Source organism: Cyprinus carpio, chromosome B13 (genome assembly GCF_018340385.1).
Source record: "Cyprinus carpio isolate SPL01 chromosome B13, ASM1834038v1, whole genome shotgun sequence".
Taxonomy (NCBI): domain Eukaryota; kingdom Metazoa; phylum Chordata; class Actinopteri; order Cypriniformes; family Cyprinidae; genus Cyprinus; species Cyprinus carpio.
The window spans coordinates 3,377,210-3,390,851 of NC_056609.1; the positions used below are offsets into that span (position 1 = coordinate 3,377,210).

The 13,642-nt window shown below is 38.8% G+C and overlaps 1 protein-coding gene across 2 annotated transcripts; it reads right to left on the reverse strand.

Moving 5' to 3' along the window:
- Positions 1-381: 381 nt before the first annotated feature.
- On the reverse strand, positions 382-10,301 carry LOC109057855 (gastrula zinc finger protein XlCGF57.1-like). 2 transcript variants are annotated; one of them, XM_042736259.1, is made up of 3 exons: positions 10,127-10,301; positions 9,520-9,656; positions 382-2,630 (listed from the first exon to the last, which is right to left on the reverse strand). In XM_042736259.1, exons 2-3 carry the CDS (start codon positions 9,602-9,604, stop codon positions 1,288-1,290), a joined length of 1,428 nt encoding a protein of 475 aa, XP_042592193.1. In that variant the 5' UTR covers positions 9,605-9,656; positions 10,127-10,301; the 3' UTR covers positions 382-1,287. The 2 variants fall into 2 exon arrangements, with proteins under 2 accessions (XP_042592193.1, XP_042592195.1); XM_042736261.1 differs by lacking the exon at positions 10,127-10,301 and adding an exon at positions 9,766-10,120.
- Positions 10,302-13,642: the final 3,341 nt, after the last annotated feature.

Here is a 13,642-nt window from a genome sequence, read left to right on the forward strand (position 1 = left end):
TTGTTAAAAGATTAATTCACACTCAATGCAGGGGAGACAAGGGGAAGCAGCACTTACTTAATTAACTGTGAAGCCTCAAACTATTTTAATTTTACATGTGATTCCATTTATATTATTATGTAACATTCATTTGGGAAACCCTGATATAAAGTATAAGCAAGTACCAAACGACATCTCACTCCTGCCAAAGAACAGCTGGTGGTCAAACAATCTCTTCTGCAATGAAATGCATTTTGCATTAGTGAAAACATTTACACTTGGTTTAATAATAATTATTATTATTATTTATATGACAAACAGCACAATTGATTTTAATTCAAATTACATATATGACATGATTGTTACTGTCAGAAACTCAGAAGAAAAGACCAGGAGGCTCTGTGTATCTACAGCAGGATTCTTTATTAAGAATGTGCTGTTGATTGCTGCAGTCATCAAGTCTAACCAGGGATCTGTACATTGTAGTTTTATATACATTTAAAGGACAGTGCTTAAAGATAGAGACAAAGCAACTGGGATATGACCTTAAAGTGTGCAAATGAACTATGCAGGTATAAGAATTTGACCTGTCCAAATCCAATCAGCATAATTATTCAAAGAATGGGGCAGGGGCACCAAGAGTCATTAAATACAAAAGGTGAGAGTCAGTAATTCAGCTCATTTGACTTACAATAAAGAGAACAGGAACTTTCAGAAACCTCTTTCTATAAACTTTGTTTAACACAATCATTCAGCTGATGTTATCATCATTACCTTAAATACTAAATACAATGTACTTCACCTAAATCTTTCATGTTGTGTCAGGATGTAGAATCTGCAGAACCTATACCGATTCTCAAATTTCCAATCCTATCATAAAATTCAATTTCAAATATACAAGCGGATCCATTCTTTGAAGAAATTAACAATGCAGGTCATTATTTGCAATACTGGAATAGATCATTCCCTTTTCATTTGCTGCCTCATGGTATTAAGCCCCCTTCCTCAAATCTTGCCCTGGAGGTCCAATGCGCTGCAGAGTTTAGCTCCAATCCTGATCAAAGTCACCTGCCTGTGATTTTCTAATGATCCCAAAGACATTGATTGGCATTGATTAGCATGCTCAGGTGTGTTTGATTAGGGTTAGAGCTAAACTCTGCAGGAAAGTGGATCTCTGGTATAAAGGATGAGACAGTTGGACACAATTATCAAATTAAATATTGGATTCCTCAGGGAGGAAACCTCTAATCCATATCTTATGCACATCAACCTCACCAAAGGCAAAAAAAAATTCCATTTGGCCCACATTTACTTGTGGTGTGAAAGTAGCTTTGATTTCACATACATACATGTTTTCTGATGCCATTTTAAACTTCTGAGCCATTTAAAATTCTTTCTACAGAAAGAACAAGAATAGGGCCTCACATCTGCATGTCTTTTCAGGTATATATGTAAGTGTGATGGCAAAATAAATTTATCACAATTAATTTGCTTTTCCCCAGAGTGAACACGGAGATGATTTCTGAAATTGCTCCTCTTAGTAACCTTGTTGTCACACACTGAATGTTGTAGTTTCTTTTCAGAATGAGTTTGCAAATGACATTTCAGCTCTCTAAGATACATGAAACTCTTCTTACATTTAAGACACTTGTAAGGCTTCTCTCCAGTGTGAAGCCTCATGTGAACCTCACGGTTTCCTTTGAGTGCGAAACGCTTTCCACACTGAGGGCAGGTGAAAGGCTTCTCTCCAGTGTGAACTCTTATGTGAACCTCGAGGTTTGTTTTGTTTTTGCAAGTCTGTCCACAGTGATGGCACATGAAAGGCTTCTCTCCCAAATGAATCTTTACATGATTCATGAGATGCTTCTTGTCTGTGAAATTCCTCCCACACTGATGACATATAAAACGGTTCTCTCTTGTGTGAATTCTCATGTGGTGACTAAGGGTTACTGTAAATCTGAAACACTTTCCACACTGACCACACACAAACGGCTTCTCTCCAGTGTGAATTCTCATGTGGGCATTAAGGGTTCCTTTATGTTTAAAACTTGTTCCACATTGAGAGCATGTGAAAGGCTTCTCTCCAGTGTGAACTCTCATATGGCTTTTAAGACTTGCTTTTCTAATAAATTTTTTTCCACACTCTTGGCAGGTAAAAGGGTTTTCTCCGGTGTGAATTCTCATGTGGACTTTAAGGCTTCCTTTCTGAGTGAAGCTTTTTCCACACTGTTGGCAGCAAAATGGGGTTTCTCTTGTGTGAACTCTCATGTGGACTGTCAGATTTCCTTTTCTATTGAAACTTTTTCCACACTGTTGGCAGGTGTAAGGGTTCTCTCCAGTGTGAACTCTCATATGGACTTTAACACTTGCTTTTTGACTGAAACTCTTTCCACACTGCTGACATGCATAAGGCTTCTCTCCAGTGTGAACTCTCATGTGGACTGTAAGGTTTCTATTTTGACTGAAAATCTTTCCACACTGTTGGCAGGTGTAAATACCTTTAGTCGCTGTCTTTTTAGCTTTTTTTCTTGACAAAGTCTTTTCAGTCTCCGAGCAATTAAAAACTTTTTCTTCAGGCATGAAATCATGTTTCTCATCTTTATCTTCTTTTTCATCGAGCTCTTGATTCTCCTCTTTCAGCGCCATCAGGCCTAAGATGAAAAAAAAAAACAAAAAAAAACTACTACATCAAATAACCCGTTTAATGGCACAAAGAAACATACATCAAAACAATTTGACATGTAAAGCTTCAAAAGCAACAAAATGTATGCTAGATCCTATTCACACTAAGGCTACTTTTACTCAACAGTGGTGTAGTTTGCGTTTTTAAAAACTTTCACATATACACGTTTTCAAAAGTGGGTACGGAAAGTATTCGGACCCCCTTAAATTTTTCACTCTGTTATATTGCAACCATTTGCTAAAATCATTTAAGTTCATTTTTTGTTCCTCAATGTACACACAGCACCCCATATTGACAGAAAAACACAGAATTGTTGTTTTATTTTATTTATTAAAAAAGAAAAACTGAAATATCACATGGTCCTAAGTATTCAGACCCTTTGCTCAGTATTTAGTAGAAGCACCCTTTTGATCTAATACAGCCATGAGTCTTTTTGTGAAAGATGCAAGAAGTTTTTCACACCTGGATTTGGGGATCCTCCGCCATTCCTCCTTGCAGATCCTCTCCAGTTCTGTCAGGTTGGATGGTAAACGTTGGTGGACAGCCATTTTCAGGTCTCTCCAGAGATGCTCAATTGGGTTTAAGTCAGGGCTCTGGCTGCGCCATTCAAGAACAGTCACGGAGTTGTTGTGAAGCCAGTCCTTCGTTATTTTAGCTGTGTGCTTAGGGTCATTGTCTTGTTGGAAGGTGAACCTTCAGCCCAGTCTGAGGTACTGAGCACTCTGGAGAAGGTTTTCGTCCAGGATATCCCTGTACTTGGCCGCATTCATCTTTCCTTCGATTACAACCAGTCGTCCTGTCCCTGCAGCTGAAAAACACCCCCACAGCATGATGCTGCCACCACCATGCTTCACTGTTGGGACTGTATTGGACAGGTGATGAGCAGTGCCTGATTTTCTCCACACATACCACTTAGAATTAAGGCCAGAAAGTTCTATCTTGGTCTCATCAGACCAGAGAATCTTATTTCTTAGTTTTTTTTTTTTTTTAGCAAACTCCATGCAGGCTTTCATGTGTCTTGCACTGAGGAGAGGCTTCCGTCAGGCCACTCTGCCATAAAGCCCCGACTGGTGGAGGGCTGCAGTGATGGTTGACGTTCTACAACTTTCTCCCATCTCCCAACTGCATCTCTGGAGCTCAGCCACAGTGATCTTTGGATTCTTCTTCACCTCTCTCACCAAGGCTCTTCTCCCCCGATAGCTCAGTTTGGCCGGACGGCCAGCTCTAGGAAGGGTTCTGGTTGTCCCAAACGTCTTCCATTTAAGGATTATGGAGGCCACTGTGCTCTTAGGAACCTTAAGTACAGCAGAATTTTTTTTTTTGTAACCTTGGCCAGATCTGTGCCTTGGCACAATTCTGTCTCTGAGCTCTTCAGGCAGTTCCTTTGACCTCATGATTCTCATTTGCTCTGACATGCACTGTGAGCTGTAAGGTCTTATATAGACAGGTATGTGGCTTTCCTAATCAAGTCCAATCAGTATAATCAAACACAGCTGGACTCAAATGAAGGTGTAGAACCATCTCAAAGGATGATCAGAAGAAATGGACAGCACCTGAGTTAAATATATGAGTGTCACAGCAAAGGGTCTGAATACTTAGGACCATGTGATATTACAGTTTTTCTTTTTTAATAAATGTGCAAAAATGTCAACAATTCTGTGTTTTTCTGTCAATATGGGGTGCTGTGTGTACAATGAGGAAAAAAATGAACTGATGAAATGATTTTAGCAAATGGCTCCAATATAACAAAGAGTGAAAAATTTAAGGGGGTCTGAATACTTTCCGTACCCACTGTATCTCTGACAACGGCCAAAAATGCTGTATTATGTATGCCAGGCCAGTAGTTGGCACTGTCACCTTGTTAGTAAACAGTATCTGTAGGCAGGTGACGATTATATGTTGTATATGATGCATCTCCGCTGTTGGCTATAAGTAAATTCAGACTTTGCTGTAAAACCATTAGCAAACTCTTGAGCAGCAACAACAGTACCATATACTTTGCCATTGTTGTGTATGTTTGTTCGCGCTTGCCTTTAAAAATTTACACGTAATGCGAATGTCTACAGATACCTTTTTCAAAACCATGCGGTTTCAGTCCCCAAAACGCTGTTGTCGTGTAAACGAACAGGCAAAAGCATAAAAAGTTTCCCGTTTTTGGCTGAAAACATTGTCATGTAAACGGCCCCAAAGCCACTCCCAGAACTTCTCCATATTGTGAATACTTGGCTTTCTTTAGGACATGCCCTATGTACTTTCAAGCTAACAATTACCATAGCCATTATAAAATAAATAAATAAATAAATAAATAAAACCGGAAGACCAGACTGTATTCTCCAATAATTTACTTTCATCTTACTATGATAAGTTGCTTCTGAATTTCTGCATTAGGAGCATTTAGCCTTAAAGGGGTCTATGATGCGATTTAAATGTTTCCTTCCTCTTCAGAGTGTTTCAAGCTCTTGGTGCATAAAGAAGATCTGTAAAGTTGCAAAGACTGAAGTCTCAAATCCAAAGAGATATTCTTTATAAAAGGTAAGAGTCAACTACACCCTCCTAAAACGGCTCATTCTAACAAGCCCCCACGTCTACATCACCATTTGGGAAGATTTGCATAACGCCGCCCAAATGTTCACACAAAGAAAGGAGGAGTAACTTTTATTCTCACTGTTGCTGCTGTGTGTTTCGTTGTGAAAGCGAAACTACTTTGTCTAGCCTTCCAAAAGAAGACACAACTAGAAATCAGTGGTTTAGTTGTATTTATAACACTGTTCCGGAACAGTACAACCCAAATATTCAGATGTGTGCAGCGCATTTTACAGAGGACGAGGACTGTTTCCTGGAAGGGTAGCCTACAATGCCAGTGTCTGTTTCTATAAAGTGGGGCAATTCCAACTTTGCAAGGACAGTATGGTAGGGATGCATCAATCCAATACTCAGGATCAGTATTGGCTCCGATACTGGCATTTTCTGATGGTTCGGGTATCGGTCAGAGGAGACCGATCCAAATCTGATATTGTGCGTATACTATTCTGTGTTATTGTTGAGCCCTACGAAAGGCACAAAAACATTATAAACTTTCTTCAAGAGCGCACAGTAACTGAGGTTTAGACTGTTCAAAGAAAAGGCTCAATAAACTAACACACATATTTAATACACTACGTATATCTCTTCCCTTTCCACTAGTGATGTCCGGTTCGTGAACGAATCGTTCGATTTAACCGGTTCTTCTTAGTGAACCAGTTGAACCAGTTCACCAAATCGGACTGAATCATTTGAAACTGTTCGCATCTCCAGTAAGCATTAACCCACAAATTACTTAAATTATTCCCTTTTTTAACGTGGCTGACACTCCCTCTGAGTCAAAATAAACCAATATCACAGAGTAATTCATTTACTCAAACAGTACACTGACTGAACTGCTGTGAAGAGAGAACTGAAGATGAACACGAGCAGAGCAATCGTTATGCCTTCTTTATGTTGTGAAGAGCAATCTTCATGCCTTCATTATGGCGAGCACTAGCAAGGCATTTAGAGGATGTGTGCATCAATGTGACTGTTATTTGACACCTGATGACACATATGATCCCTGCGTCTTTTGTTTGGGCAAATAGCACGCACACAATGTCCTCAAGGGGGCAATCTGCGGTCACTATGAGCGTTTTCCAATAAAAAAGGCTCCGCTCTTGTTTGTCTCTCTTTTTGAGGAAAGAGGGGCAGCCATCTGCTCCCCACGGTTCAGGACCCGCCACTTTTTTTAAATGGACGAAGGAAAAACTCAGTTTAGAAAAATACCCATGTACGTGTGGACATGGCCTTAGTTGTAAAGTACATAACTGCTTGTGCAACCGGCCCCTGGAGAAGAAACATTCATCCTAAATAAACTTCTGATAGTAAATTTACAATTGAGGTTGTTGGAAGATGTGAGCAACACAACAGGTAATCTCTTTAGTGTGCAATTTGTGTCTTTGATTTATTTGAACTATGTCACTCAAAAACTTTCAAACAGTTTGATTAAAACAATTTGTGCTGCAGTTTACTATAAAGTTAGTTTTATTTGCTTACCAATGCCCATCAATTGAAGAAACAATGTAGAAACAATGTAGACAGCATGCAGACACTCTTCCAAACTGTCAACTGGTGGTGTTTTATGTCATGAGTAATCTTGTGTTTTTGACAAATGACAAATGACATATACAGTTATTTACAGCATTCTCAGGTATGTTAGAATGTTTAAATGATAATATTTTGTAAACTAAGTGTTTTCACTCCTTTGACTTTGATGAGGCTCTGAACATCATTAGCTTCCGTGTGTTTTAGAAAAAAGAAAAAAAGATGAAAAACACAAAACCAGTATTCATTGCATTTTTTTTTTTTTTATAAAAGGAAGCATTTATAGATGATAGTCTCATTGCCACTCATATTTTATAATCTTATTTTAAGTAAAGGGTGTAAAGGTGTTTTTAATCAGAAAAGTCATGTTTACAAGACACTGGTTTGATACAGTTAAAGCTTTTGATGACGAGAAGACAAAAAAAAAAAAAAAAAAAAACACTTATAGACAACAAACAAAGTTGATTGATGTAAAATGTTTTGAGATACTGTTTCATAAGTCAAAAAAATAAATGTTTTTTGTTGTTATCAGTTCATAAGTTGAAAACAGGGAGGCTTGAGACTGTCCCATAGACTGCCAAATAAATAACAGTGTCAAGGTCCAGGAAAGTATGAAAAGCATTATCAGAATACTCCATCTGTCATCAGTGATTCAACCTTAACGTTATGAAGTGACGAGAATACTTTTTGTACACGAAGAAAACAAAGATAATGACTTTATTCAACAATTCCACTTAAAGCAGATGGAGTATTCTGACGATGTTTTCATACTTTCCTGGACCTTGACACTGTTATTTATTTGGCAGTCTATGGGACACTCTCAAGCCTCCCTGTTTTCATTCAAAATATCTTAAATTGTGTTCCGAAGACAAAGAATGCTTTTACGGATTTGGAACGACATGGGGGTAAGTGATTAATGACAATTTTATTTTTTTTTTATTTTATTACAAACGAGGCATTTGTTGCATCCAGTGGGGACATAATTAGTGATTATAATGACTTATACTGTCTTTTTACACATTGTGTATTGCGTTGCGTAAGACCTAGGAGTAAGCCTATATGCCGTGCCTCCAACCTTTGCTAATATATGTGCTATGTTTCTTATTTATCTGGTTCCACAGTGTTTGCTGATTTTATTTACCCATTTAAACTTTGTGTAGCCCAAGTAATTTATTTTATTAGGCATATGTAGTGTATTTTTATTCTGTTAATAAAAGTTCTATCAGTTTGATGTTGTTGTTGCTTGAACTGAATCAATGCAGAACTGCCACTAATTTGGAAGTGAAAGAAAAAAGCGCAGGGCACTTTTACAAGCCATTTAAAAGTGAAGAAAAGAGGGAAACCCCAACGGTGATAACCGTATTACCGGTGTTATCACACGTCGATTAACCGGTGGGAAAATTTCCTCACCGCCACAACCCTACATAAAACCATGTCTGCATTTGTGATTGGAGAAACAACAAACAACAAGCGCTACTCTACACTCCTCAAAACTCGAGTTTGAATCATTAGTGGCAAATTCTTTAAATATGAAAACATACTTACAGGCTGTGAGTCAGAAGCACCAGACTTGTCCTTGCAAAGTTGGAACTGCCCCACTTTATAGAAGCAGCTGTTGTGCCACAGACGCATTGCAGGCTACTGGTTCAGGAAACAGTCCCCATTATCCACACATCTGAATATTTGGGTTGAATTGTTCCGGAACAGTGTTATAAATACAACTTAACCATTGATTTCTAGTTGTGTCCTCTTTTGGAAGGCCAAACAAAGTAGTTTTGCTTTCACAACGAAACACACAGCGTCTCCACAACATGGCACCGGCGGCAGCAACAATACTACAGTAAGAATTAAAGTTACTCCTTTCTTTGCGTGAACATCTGGGCGGTGTTTTGCAAATCTTCCCACATCATGACGTAGAGATGTGGGGGCGCGGTACTTTGATGTCATACAGTAATCATTCTGTGCAGCGCTGCTTCAAGTCGAACGCGCCTATTAGCATTTTAGTGGCTGGTCATGTGATCTCAACATGTCTGACCACATGAGGCGACCCGCTCCATTGGGCCTCATTTATAAAATGTTGTGCAGAAACCATCCTAAATTTGATGTTACGATCATATCTTAAATATGCTTATGTCTGATTCATTGAATGAGCAGATACAAAAAAAAAAAAAAACGTATGTACACACCTCTTTCAGATGTGAAATCTATGACTGATCACAAATGATTTTGAACTTGCGTGCAACTGAATGGTTTCAGCTCTCTGCTTTATAAACAACTCATATAACATATAAAAGATCACCAATCTTCATCCAAATGCTTTAATTTAGAACAGCGAGCTGCAAGAACAGCTTACATTTCCAAAAACCTGCAATGTTTTGACAAGAAAAAGTGCGTATGTCTGCTCAGACCTTGACATGATGCTAAGCACTTTTCCACATCAAAGCGTTTTTACAAGCGTTGGCTTGGATTTAAGCGTACGCATACTCTAAGATCAAATCTGTGCATACACACACTGAGGCACCATATCAAATAAGAACACTTTAATTGTTGGCCACTTGTGAGACATTCTTCAAAAGTATCATAAATTTCTGTAAATGTCAACATTTTAAAAATGATCAAATGACTGAGTTAAGCTTAGGGGAATGGAATTTACCGCTGATTAGAGAACCAGCTTTACTGACGAGATACGCATTAATTATCGGCCGATATTGTGCACCCCTAGTTCAGCTTTGAGAATTAAAACCAACCTGTTAGTTCCTCAGTATCTTCTTGTTTCACTCTGAATGCTTCTTCAATCTCCACGTCTTCACTCTCCTCTTTAATAAAAGCCATCTTTATAACATTAACGTGGATATCTGTTGCTTCCCCGGGCGTTCTTCTGCCTCTTTTGTCATGTTTGGAAAGACAATAATGAACAGAAATAAAAACTTTAAAGAAAACATTTGCGATTTTGAAAAGTTGTCATTGTATGTTAGTTTTCTCATTGCATTTACAGTGTTTTGAACAGCTGATGTCGCTTGCGGTGATTCGAGCGCTTCGAATCACTGAATCATTTTGTAATTTAACTGGTTCTGAGTTTCTAAACGCGCCGTTTCTCTCATTCCTGCTTGTAAGCGACTGAATTCGTGTTTACGGTCAATTGATTTACGATTTAAAGTATTGAAATGAGACGCATTCTTGGTTACTCGTGCGGATGCACTTTACTGACAAACATAACGTTCACTGATGTTGGATAAAGCATTGTCGATGTTATATTTAATAATACATAATTCGTTCTACAGTTCTTGTAAAACTGGAAACTCATCTGAAAGAGTTGGACTAATTTAGACACTGTTTAAAGGTTAAAACTCAAACCTTTCTTCAGCCGAATCACAACAGTTGCAGGAGCGTGGCGCAGTCTTATGGCGTCACATCGCCAGATCAAAATAAAAGTCCTCCTCTTCTTTTTCTTCCCTTTTATTTTACTGGTGTTGTGAGCATATGCCGCAACCTACTGCAAGTCCTGTTCACACATAAAAATCACAAAAGTGCATAGAAATGTACATAGGCCTATATGAAATGACATAAATGAAATAATGTCAGAGGTATTCAGAGTTGAATTCTTGATGAAATGCATATTTAACATGGTGTTCAATGATGTGCTGAAAATAATACCAATATGAGATGTTTATTTCACATCCAACATGAGAAATGCATTTAAGGTTTAGGTGCAGAATCATTTATACCATGAGTACATGAGAGACTTCCATATGTCCACTTGATTGGACAGTACGCTGTGTGTTTTTTGTTTTTAATTAAACAGATGCTGTTATAATTATAATACATGTACTGTGTGTATTTAACAAACCAATGAATAAAATGATAAATCATGTGGAAAATAATATAGCTTTAAATATTTCAAACACTTTTGATGAATACTTTCTGTTTCACTCTCCTGAAGATTCCAAAGGCAGCTGATCCTTCTTGTTCTGGCAGCCATTCCTCATCACTAACACTAGCACCATCCTCACTGATATTATTTTCTCCACCATCCTGTAGGCCTTTCTATCATGTTTTGCTCTTGAACTCTACATATATACAAAAAACCCTGCAAATTCTAGTAATAACACAAATGCATTTATGTTCATGCATTTATGTAAAAAAAAACACAGCCGCAGTATACAATAGTATAAATGGTAGCTGAAATATAGCTAACCATGCACAGTGTCCAACTTGGTGGACAGATGATTAATCATAATTTCTAATATCAGCACTTGAATAGTATTACTCCTTGGATGTTACTTGATGTTGCAAGCACCAAACCTCTTCAGTCTTCTGCAACACTTGTGCTGCAGGATGGAGGTGACAGCAGAAAAAGCACATGTAATTGTGCTAGTGGATGATATTTTTATGGTGATGGCTGAGAACTGGTTTTGATTTCAGTACTTATTTGACACAGATAAAAACCAAAACGGATGGATGGTCAACCTTAAACTTAAGAGAAACATTAAAGACACCTATTCAGCACAAAATAATAATAGCAGCTGTGATGAATCCATGAATCTCAGCAGTGTTTGTGATTAGTATCTGGAAACATGTACTTCTCTGTTCGTTGAAGGAAAGGTGTGGATGCTGACCATCAGGAACGGTGGAAGTGAGAGTGAGGAAGAGATGAACAGACACATTGACCTGATCCTAAATTAGTTCACAATCAGAAATCATCCAAATCCAAACTTGACCCAAGGCTTCATTACAGTCGATTCTGTTATAGCCTCAGTGAGGTGGAGATAAACTACTGAGAGAGGAAACCTATGAGGAAGTCTTCACCGCAGGATTGGCCATTGAGCTATGCAGCACTTTGGTTCTTCATTAAGCTCTTCCCTGGTCTGTGTGTCCTAGTCTGTCCCTCTAGTCGGTGTGCACACTGTACAGTGTGAGACATGAGCTCTGTTTGCTTTGAAGCTTGTAAATAAGCTTGCAGATGACCAGAGACTGCTATTTTAGGAAAAGAAGCAACAGCATATCCTGTCTGTCATTCAGTGATCCAAATTATTTTCAGTATAATGCAAATTTGATTCAACACATTTCCATCCTCCAACAACACATCAATCATAGCAGATGCCATAAAAGAGGATGGGCAGTGAGTGAAGTATGCTGCAGTACGTATAACATTTAAGTCTGTGAGTGTACTTAACCCTACTGTAAGTCTTCCAATGGAAGGAAGTGGCAGTCAACTTTCTTTTCTTTTGTTTACATAAAAACTATAATCAAATGTCTTAATTAAACAGTAGATTAAATTAAGCACTCACAGCCCCTACAGTTAGCAATTCAGCAAGTCTTATGAGTTTGGTGATGAGGGGAGGAGCTCCTTCAGGGTTGTATGCAGATTGAGTAGGAACTGAGTAACATTGAGTAACACTTTCAAATACTGTTCCATCATTCATAAATAACTACACAAGAATACATGAGTAACGCAATATTAGCACTCTAGTAACTTCTAGTATCCAAAAAAGAAACTCTGATTAATGAATTATTAAGTAATAGTGCTTAGTCGAATGTGGTACTTCACTATTAGCTAATCAATAACTATTATTTTTTTTCATACACACCAAAGAACTACTGTATACCTGTGTTCCTTTGGCTCAGTGGTAGAGCATTGCGTTAGCAGTGCAAAAGGTTGTGGGTTCGATTCCCAGGGAAAACACATACTGATAAAAAATGTATAGCCTGAATGCACTGTTAAATGCATAAATGTTAATGTATACAGGTTCATAATTAATATGATTATTGCATGATGCATAATCAATTCTAAAGTGAAGGTATCCCACTAGTAACGACTCAAGCATTACCAGCTTCTTCAGAAGGAATTACTAATTATTTGGATCAGTATTCTTAAGTGAATAACATGATAATTGTCATGATCTGGTCACTGAACTGCCGTCAATTCACCACACAGACTTTCACACTACACAGTACAGCCTGGACTACATTTCCCATGATCCATTGCACCCATCACAAGTTCACCTGGTAACAACCACACCATGCACCTGAAATCAATCACACACACACAGCACATCATCAGACACGCTTTATAAGCATTGGACTTCTTCTCACACACGGCCGAGTATTGTCTAGCACTTATCTCTCTCCTAGCGATAGCTACACTACGGAGCCTGTCTAGTTTTCATTTTCTAGTCATTGCATTGCATTGCCTTGCCTTGCCTTGCCTTGCCTGTTTACTTGTGTTTTGATCCTTGCCTGTGTATTCTGGATATCCTCTTGTCTTGCCGTTCGGACTCTGTTTACCCCTTGCCTGGTTTATTGCCTGTTGTTGGATTACGCATTTGCCTCTCCCTCTGGATAATGTTTGTTGTCATTTGACCCACATCTGTTAAGGATTACCCTCAGCTAGGGACATATTATAAAGCCGCATTTTACTGGACACTCTCCTAAACTCAGAAAACTTCATGTACTGATGGCAAAATCTCAGCAAGCCTGTCTATGGCCTCAGGACGTAGTGCTGTATTGACTGTCTATCACTGCACTGGAGGGTGCTCTGGAGGAGCAGGCACAGCAAAGTGCTTTCGAGTAGCTGGTACGGGAGCGAGCTCTGGGGCTGGAGCTGACACGGGAGCGACCGATGGACTGGCTAGAGGTGGGCTTGTGGGAGCCACAGCCGGTGGACTTGACATCCGAGCGGCCAGTGAACTTGAGAGCTCCGTGGGCTGATGGTACATCATCCTAAGCCGGAACAGAGTCATGAGTGTTTTGATTGTAGGTAGTTGTTAGGGGGGAGAGGGTTGAATGGGTTTGTGTATAAAGTGGGGTGTTGGATGGCCTGAGCCATGGTGATGAATCCTGCTCATTCCTCCATTTGAGCGGGGACGAATG